This window comes from Catharus ustulatus, chromosome 18 (genome assembly GCF_009819885.2).
Source record: "Catharus ustulatus isolate bCatUst1 chromosome 18, bCatUst1.pri.v2, whole genome shotgun sequence".
Taxonomy (NCBI): domain Eukaryota; kingdom Metazoa; phylum Chordata; class Aves; order Passeriformes; family Turdidae; genus Catharus; species Catharus ustulatus.
This window is the reverse complement of record NC_046238.1, coordinates 4,660,160-4,668,700: the sequence shown is the minus strand read 5'-3', so window position 1 is coordinate 4,668,700 and position 8,541 is coordinate 4,660,160. Positions and strand designations below refer to the sequence as shown.

The following is an 8,541-nucleotide window of genomic DNA, read 5'->3' as shown; positions in this document are numbered from 1 at the left end:
TCCACATCCAAAGCGAAGTGGGAAAAGAAAGCAGCACGTCCCTCGTGTGTGCCAGGCTGTCCCTGCTCTCCTGAGCCCTGCAGCGAGGACAGTCCCTGTGCCAGTGCCCCCCGAGCCCCCCGGGGGAGGGTCCCACTTTGGGAGCTGGGAGCTGCGGGATGGGGCCCTGCAGGGGACCCTGAGCTACCTCAGCTCCCAGCAATCAACCGCAGGCTCTTGCAATGGAGACATCTTTAATTTTTAACAACATCAGAACCGCAAAAAGTCCCCCCTGCGTCTGTGTGGGCAGTGCCGAGGGACGCTCCGCCATGGAGGGGGACATTCTGCCATGGAGGGGGACACTCTGCCATGGAGGGGGACACAGCAGTGCCCCCGTGCCCCCCTGGCCTCACCAGGACCCAGCTCTGCCCCGGCTCCCGCTGCTGCCTGTGCCCAGGGCTGGGCAGCACACCTATCGCAGTTTAAATAGAATAAATACAGTGAAGAAAACAGTAAAATCTTCAATAGAGAGGCAAAAGGAAAGACAACAGCAGGTCCGGGGGTCCAACCAAACTCCACGTGGTCTCTGGATTAGTTACTGAGGAAGTTCTATGAGAGCACATTAAGTTCGCTGCTGGAGACTCTCTTACCGCTGTCCTTATATCGAAACCTCATATTCCCGTGTTTCCTGCAAGCCAGGAAAAGCCAGTTGAGGGCAGCAGCTGCATTTCAGCATCATCTCCCCATTCCCAGGCAGCAAGAGAGATCCTGGGTGTTGTTTTGTTCCCAGCCAGGACTCCTCAGCCCCCTGTGCCTCCCAACCCACACGGATGGACTCGTGCCCCATTGCTCAGTGCCCCCACAGAGCCTGGCTCATCCTGTGGCTGCCCAACCATCCAAACCCCTCAGGAGTGTCCCTAGTGAGGACAGGCACAGCAGGACTCACCCCTGTCTCATAAATCGGATTGTCAAACTCCGTTTCTACCGTGATCTGGCTGTAGGGGTGGGAGTACATGAGGGGCAGGCGGAGGCTGGAGTAGTACCGACACCTGCGGGGAGAGGCTGAGTCTGCACGGGCTGACTCCAGAACCACATCCCCCCATCCCAGCTCCTCCCAGAGCACTCCCAGCACCACGCCCAGGATGTGTGGCTGGCGAGGGCGATGCTGAGCCAGCCCTGGCCATGTCACCAGCCCTGGCCAGCCCCACCTGGTGAGATAGATGTACGCTCCTCCCAGCAGCAGGGAGATGATCAGCACCGGGATGAAGATGGCCAAGGCCATATTTCCCCCCTCGAGTGACGTCTCTGCAGCAGCTTCTGCTACTGAAAGGACAAGATCTATTATGTTGGTATTTGCAGGCACCGTGTGATCCCCTCTCTGCCTCTCCCTCTCCTCCCAGGCTCCACCAGGATCCTGCTCATCCAGGAAATCCACGTCACTCACCTTCGAGAGCGTGTTCAAAGCTGTCTTGGTTCACTGGAAGAGAGATGGAGAGTTACTGCTCTGTAGCTGGGTTTGACTGGGTGCTGCAGCTGTTGCCTGCTGGGAAACCCAAACCTGGGATCTCCTGCCCCATTTGACCCCAAACCACTCTGTGAACTCCCAGTTTTTAATAAGCTCTTGGTGTCTATAAGCACGTGGCCAGGACTGAGCAGAGCCCAGATCCAGAGAAGCTCCAGCTCTCAGCTGAGTTCAGCTCCCAGCCAGACCAAGGTGCCTGGGCTGTCCCAGGTTGGGGACAGAGGTGTTGGCTGTCCCCTTGCCCCCCATCCTCTTCCCTGTTACCTTTGCAGATGGGCAGGGGGCCGCTCCAGTGGGATGGCTGGCCCAGGATGCATTTGATGGTCACCTCCCCCATGAGTTCAAAGCCTTCATAGCACATGAAGGTCAGGGACTCTCCTGGCAGGTAGAGGCGCTTATAAAGAATTTGGTACCCGTTTTCTGGCAGTCCTGGGTTATCACAGGCCAGTGACTCCTCAGCTGAAAGGGAATGAAACACATTCAAGATGAGCTCAAGGCTTGGGCTGCCGAGGGAGAGAAGAAGCCTGGGGAAGCATCCAGGTCCAGGTAGCTCAAGGATCTACACCACCCCCCACAGCTGGGCAGAGTCCTGGCTGCAGGAAAGTGCCACCCAGGACCCCCAGAGAGGAGCTGGACAGCAGAGGAGCAGGAGAGACCCCCAGACTTACAGACACAGTGCGGGAGCCGCGAGGTCCAGATGGGAGTGCCAGTCTCACGGCTGTAGCAGGTGAGCAGGGAGCTGCCCTCCAGCACGAAGCCAGGGTTGCAGGTGTACTGGATGGTGGTGCCCACCAGCAGCACTGGGTCTGAGATGAGGCGGGTGGAGTGCTCCACCTCCCCCGGGTCCGTGCAGTACATAACTGGGGAGAGAGGATGGCTGAGCAGGGAGCCCCTCGGAGCTGGGAACCCCTCAGGGCTGGGAACCCCTCAGAGCAGGGAACCCCTCAGAGCTGGGAACACCTCAGGGCTGGGAGCCCCTCAGAGCTCAGAGCCCCTCGGAGCAGGACCAGCGCTGTTGGAGGGTGTGGGATGGGGACAGCAGCACCTTCCTGCAGGGCACTTACTCTTTTCACAGAAAGGGGGGTCGCTGCTCCAGCTGAGGTCCCACTGGCAGGTGAGGGTGTCACTGCCCACGATGTCATAGCCCGGGTCACACTGGTAGGTGATCTTGGCCCCTCTCACCAGCTCTGTGTGTGACGTGGTCTTCCAGCCGTTCTGGATCTCGGGCAGGTCAGAGCACGAGTCGTTGCGGGACACCTCTGCAGCCAGGAGGGATTCTGGCTGTCACCCACCAAGCAGGACCCACAGCCCTCCCCAGAGCCACCCCAGCTGCACACATGGCTCTTCCCAAGGGCCTGTCCCTCCCCACAGCTCTCCAGCCCCATGCTCCACAAATGGCACACTGGTCAGTGGGCAGCATCCCCTGGGCACAGGGAAAGGGCAGCAGCAGGGGACAGGGGCAGCATCCCCAGCCCTGACCCTACAGGCAGGCAGAGGGCTGGGCTGGTGAAAATGAGGTCAGGATAACTTGGGAGCACCAGGCTCATCTCCAGCTGCGGGTTCAGGGGAGGCTCCAATGCCACGGTCACAGCACAGCCAGTTTGCCCACGGGAGGATTTGTTCCCTGCTTCCCCCAGGCTGGTTTGCTCAGGTGAGGGGTTGTGCCCTGCCCTCCCCAGCCCTGTGTGCTGCAGGAGGAGCCCTGCAGCCTCGTAGATGCTCTGCATTGCAGCTCACTCTGTTTGTCGTAGCCAGAGCTGTCAGCAGTGCAAGGAAAACGTGCCTGGAAGGAGTCTGGCACGGGAAGCAGGGTGGGGGAGAGGCAACCAGAGGCTGGATGGAATGCCCCTCCCAGTCCTTGTCCCTGCCGTGGGCACTCACAGCCCTGGCAGGCACAGCTGCCCCCAAGGACAATGGAACAAATGTCTCCAGGTGCAGTCTGAGCCGCTGTGGAGCAGAGAGATGGGAACATCCATCCCAGGAGCCCACCCAGGGGCTGGCTTCAGTGACCACCCCTGCCATCAGCTCATGCCTGGCAGGGTGTGTGGAGGGATCCTACAGCCCTATTTCCAGCAATTTCTTTCCCTGTGAGCCAGGTCAGGGCTAACAGGGACCAAACATACCTTGTTGTCAGCCTGAAAGAGGGGAGACATAGAGGGACACCCCAGAAATGACTGGCACAGAGACCTGCAGCTGGGCTGGGGGCTCTGCAGGGGGTTCAGGGTGGGATGTGAAGGGGGTGCTGGTGCCACAGTGACTCTCCCTGCCCCCACCTGTGTCACACCAGCACCCTGCCCACATACCTATGTAGTTCATGATGAATCCCTGCCCCTTCCCAAAGATGAGCCCAGCAGGATCCGAGTGGAACTGGATGGTGAGGTCGGGGCTGGACGAGTAGAGCTTCTGGGGACCGCTGCTGCCAACGTACTGCCCCAGGATGCGGGCAGAGAGCTCGTCCCCGTCGTAGATGGTGAGGATGTCACTGTTGGTGATGTTGAGGCTGGGAGGAGAGTTTGGTTAGAGAGCAGCGTGAGCCGGGAGCCCAGGGAGGACACAGCAGTGCTGGGCTCGAGGGACAGCCAGGTCACCTCCCTGGGGTCACCTCCCTCCGGGTCACCTCCCTGGGGTCACCTCCCTTCGGGTCACCTCCCTCCGGGTCACCTCCCTCCGGGTCACCTCCCCGGGGGGTTCGAGGCCGGGCGGTGCCGGAGGTTCCCGATACCCCGCACATTGAAGTGCCGGTCCCGGCAGAGCCGCGCTTGTCCCCGCGGCCACCAGAGCGCAGTGGCGGCCCGTGGATGGCGGGGACAGCCGGGGACACCGGGCAGGGATGGCTGCAGCCTCCGTGCACCCCGGGAATGCGGCTGCCCTGGAGCCGAAGGGGTTGGGGAACCTCGCTGCACTCCCCCTGCTCCAAGGCCAAGGGCAGGGGATGGATGCACACGCATGGGGACACACAGCTCTGCTGTCAGGAGGCTTCTCTGGCTGCCCGGGGCTGGCAGCGTGGGTGAAAGATCACACGGACCCCAAGGGTGGGCAGTGAAACCCCTTCCCTGCTCACTGTCCGTGTGTCCATGCCCCAGCAAGGCTGGGAGCACAGCCGGCAGCAGTGCCCCTCTGCCGGGTTGCACAGGAGGGGCTGGGGCAGGGACAGCCCTCCTCCCCTTCCCTGGAAGAGGAGAGCACCAGGATGCTCCCAGCCACATCCTGAGCTGATCCCCAAATGTTTTATTAGGAATGTTCTTGGAGGGAGCCCAGCTAATCCCCATGGCAAGCTGACATTTGTAGTAAATCTCTGCTTTCTGTCAAACACGATTTTCTCAGTGACATTTATGCCTAATGACATCAAATCATTTGGCCTCCAGTTCTGCTCAGTCCAAGCACCCACAGAGCTGGGAGAGGTGTGCTGGGAGCTCCGACTTGGGATTTTATGGGGAGCTTTAAAATCTTTATGACTCTAAGCCTGTACTTGAAACACGTCCTCCTCTTGAAAACCCAAAATAGCATCAAAGGAGGCTCCCGCTGCTGCAGCAGCATTACCATGCCAAGAGCTCTCAGTCTGGCATTGGATCCCATTCCCCTCTGACCCCAGCATGTTCAGCCTGGGCTTGCTGGGTGGCTCCACTCCTCTAGTGCCTGTATTTCACATTCAGCCCAAAGATTGAGCTGTTTCCATCTCGTGGATGCCTCCAGGCTCTCCTAACCCCGCATGACCCAGCTCCTGACTGCTGGGTGTCACCCAGGAGCACATGGGCCACGTGCTGCTGTAGCACAGCTCCCTGTGGAGGATTCCAAAGCCATTGGAGCAGCAATTAACTGCTGCTATGGATTGTGTAATGGTGCTTTGAAGTCAGGGAGCACCACTGTGCATCAAAGGGGGTTATGGAAATTCTGAGGGGGAGAACAGGACATGACAAGAGGCTTCCCTGTGAGGGAGGTGAGGTTGCCCAGCTGAGCTGTGGTTGCCCCATCACTGAAAGTGTCCAAGGCCAGGTTGGAAGGAACCTGGAACAGCGGAAGGTGTCCCTGCCCATGGGAGATGAGCTTTAAGGTCCCTCCCACCCAAACTGCTCTGGGATTCTGTGATTCCATGCTGGAGGGGAGCAGGATACTGCAGCAAAACGAGCAGAGACAGACACTGAGCTCCCGGGCTACTCACAGCTGGATGTCCAGGAAGAGCCGCTTCTCCTCGCCCACGTGGATCCTCCAGATGCAATCCTCCCCCTCCGTGTAGGGCTCCGGCCAGTTGGGGGACAGGATCACCCCGGCCACCGCAGTCAGCTCCCCTCCACACGTGGCTGTAGGGGCAGGCAAGGCTCAGGGGGGGCCAGGGCTGCTCCCCCCACGGGCAGCACTGCCCAGGGGCAGGACTGACCTCGGCACAGCGGCTCCGTGTCGTTCCAGTAGGGGTCCCGCATGTTGACGCACTCGATGACAGCGGGGCCCTGCTCCAGGGAGTGCCCGGGGTCACAGGTGAACTCCACCGTGGTGCCCAGGTTGTAGGTGGGGTCTGAGGTGGTGAAGTTCCCGTTCTGGATGTAGGGCTCGTAGCAGTGGCCCCGCTCAAAGGCTGGAAGAGATCCCTGTTAGCTGTAGGGACACGGAGCCTCTCCCTTCTCGCTGAGCTTCCCTCGGTCACCCCCAAGCCCTGCTGCTGTCCCCATGAGAGCCTGACCCCTGCATCCCCACTGAGTGTTTGACAGGCAATTAGGATTAACAACAATTTATCCATTCTGAGCCATGCAGGCCCAACCAAACCCCACTCCCATGGTGGACCAGCACTAGGGATGTGCTCAGGGCACTGCTGGGCACTGTTTCCCAAGCTGGGGGTGCCAAACCATCCACCCTGGAATTGCTGCATGTGACTGAGCCTGCTCAGGACCACAGGGAATGATCCTGCAGTGAGATCCACATAATGACAACAAGAACTACAGAGGGGCACCAGCGCTGGGCGCTGCACCCTTCCTGCAGCCCCACATCTGCAGCTGTCCCCTGGGGCTGGGTGTCCTGGCTGAGCCAGGCCCCAGCACGGGGACACAGCACCTTCGAAGCGGATGTTGAAGGCCGTGGTGGCGGCGGGCTCCTGGGCGAGGAAGTCGATCCGGATGGAGGAGCCGTCGCTGATGACGCCCTCGAAGGGGACGCTGTCGGCGCGCAGCGAGTCGTAGAGCACGGCCGAGCGGTTGGTGTCCCCGCTGTACACCACCATCCTGAGGGACAGCAGGGAATGTCACACGGGACAGCGTCCCTGAGTCCTGCCCCTGACACAGCTGGAGCAGCTGGGGCAAGCTGGGAGCTTCCAGAGTTTGGGATGTTCTGGGGATTTCTCTCCATGACAGACATGGAGGGGATGGAGCACGTGCAGGGATGGGAATGGAGCTGGGGAAGGGGCTGGAACAGCTGAGGGAACTGGGAAAGGGGCTTAGCTTGGAGAAAAGGAGGCTCAGGGGGAACTTCTGGCTCTGCACAACTCCCTGACAGGAGGGGACAGCCAGAGGGGACAGGCTCTGCTCCCAGGGAACAAGGGACAGGATGAGAGGAAATGGCTTGTGTCAGGGAAGGTTTAGACTGGGTATCAGGGAGAAATTCTTTCTCAAAAGAGCTGACAAGCATTGAAACAGGCTACCAGGGGCAGTGGTGGAGTGTCCCATCCCTGGAGGGGTTTAACAGCCATGTAAATGTGGAGACATGGTTTAGTGGTGGCCTTAGCAGTGTGGGGGGACAGTTGAGCTCAGAGGGCTTTCCCGACCCAAATAATTCCATTTTTCTATCTTTAGTGCCCAGCAGAAGTCCCTGCTTCTCACTCCACACAGAAGAAGCCCCCTGGAACCCCCTGGAGTCCCAGGGCTGCGGGAAAACAGCTCCTGGAGCCTCACCTGTCCTTCTCAGTGAGCAGGAGCTTCTCGAAGTGCAGGTGCAGCTTCTGGCCCGGGGGGGCCCCGATGGCCCACACGCAGTACATGCTGCCAGACTGGTTCCCGCTGTAGCTGGGGGACAGCACGCGGCCGATGGTGGCATTGTGGACTGTCCCTCCGCAGGGAGCTGCAACACACAGCAGAGCCCTGCCAGGGTGGGCACGGGGACAGTGGCATTTGTGTCCCCCCAGCCCTGAGGTAAATCCCTCTGGAACCTCTTGCTGGTTTTGCTTTGCTCTGTCTGTACATATTTGTACTCAGAAATACGTATTTATACTCACACACATAAAATCTTCATTTCCTTTCCCTTTGCTGCCTAATGAGGGGACAGATTCTGCTGTCACTGCCTACCTGTGTCACCATGATCTGTGCGGGGCTGGGCATTGCCCTCACCCCCTCCCAGGATAACATTCATCTCATGGGGCAAAGAAAAGGACTCATGTTCCCCCAGTGGAGCCCAGTTTTGCAGCCCTGGGGCTGGGCTGTGCAGGTACCTGAGCAGATGGGCTCGGGGCTGCTCCAGTGTGGCCGGGATGCGTTGATGCAGGTCAGCATGCGGGGACCCTGCAGCTCATAGCCCAGGTGACAGTGGAAGTGAGCAATGCCACCCGAGTGCAGATCCATCACCGTCACGTCTCCAAAGTCAGGTCTCCGTGGGAAGTTGCAGCTCAGCATAAACACTGCAACAGGCACACATTGGGAGCTCAGGGCTCAGCTGCTCGCCGTGGGGACATGCTGGATGTGCCCACGTGTCACACAGACCAGCAGCAGAGCACCACCAACCCCCCACTGCCGCTGCTTCCCCACCTGTTACTGCTCCTGCCCAGACCCAGTTTCTATTTTAAAAATAATTTGCTGGAACTCATTTATTTTTTAAAGCTCTTCGAGGTAAAAAATAGACTGGCAGTGTGAGTGTGTGCAGGAGGAGCTGCTGCACGGGGACAGAAACGGGGCAAGGTGGGTGTGAGAGGCACAGCCAGCACTGGGCTTGGGGACATCAGGGCACACTGAACCCTGGGCACAACAGCTCGACCCACCCCAGCTGATGCTCTGGGCCCCGAAACAGGAGCGTGGCTGGACTGTGCCCAAACTGACCCCAACCCCCTGTCCCTGTCAGGGACACAC

General features: G+C 59.7%; 1 protein-coding gene across 4 annotated transcripts in view; it reads right to left on the bottom strand.

Moving 5' to 3' along the window:
• Positions 1-214: 214 nt before the first annotated feature.
• The window catches only part of SEZ6L (seizure related 6 homolog like), a 30,949-nt gene continuing 22,622 nt past the window's right edge, over positions 215-8,541 (bottom strand). For all 4 annotated transcript variants that reach the window (XM_033075757.2, XM_033075760.2, XM_033075758.2 and 1 more), the window contains 13 exons: positions 7,911-8,096; positions 7,378-7,543; positions 6,545-6,711; positions 5,877-6,071; positions 5,661-5,799; positions 3,805-4,001; positions 2,566-2,760; positions 2,170-2,361; positions 1,766-1,960; positions 1,424-1,456; positions 1,188-1,302; positions 926-1,028; positions 215-667 (listed from right to left, as the gene is read on the bottom strand). In XM_033075757.2, coding sequence (XP_032931648.1) covers positions 638-667; positions 926-1,028; positions 1,188-1,302; positions 1,424-1,456; positions 1,766-1,960; positions 2,170-2,361; positions 2,566-2,760; positions 3,805-4,001; positions 5,661-5,799; positions 5,877-6,071; positions 6,545-6,711; positions 7,378-7,543; positions 7,911-8,096 — 1,913 coding nt within the window. In that variant the 3' untranslated portion in view covers positions 215-637. The remainder of the gene's footprint in view (positions 668-925; positions 1,029-1,187; positions 1,303-1,423; positions 1,457-1,765; positions 1,961-2,169; positions 2,362-2,565; positions 2,761-3,804; positions 4,002-5,660; positions 5,800-5,876; positions 6,072-6,544; positions 6,712-7,377; positions 7,544-7,910; positions 8,097-8,541) is intronic.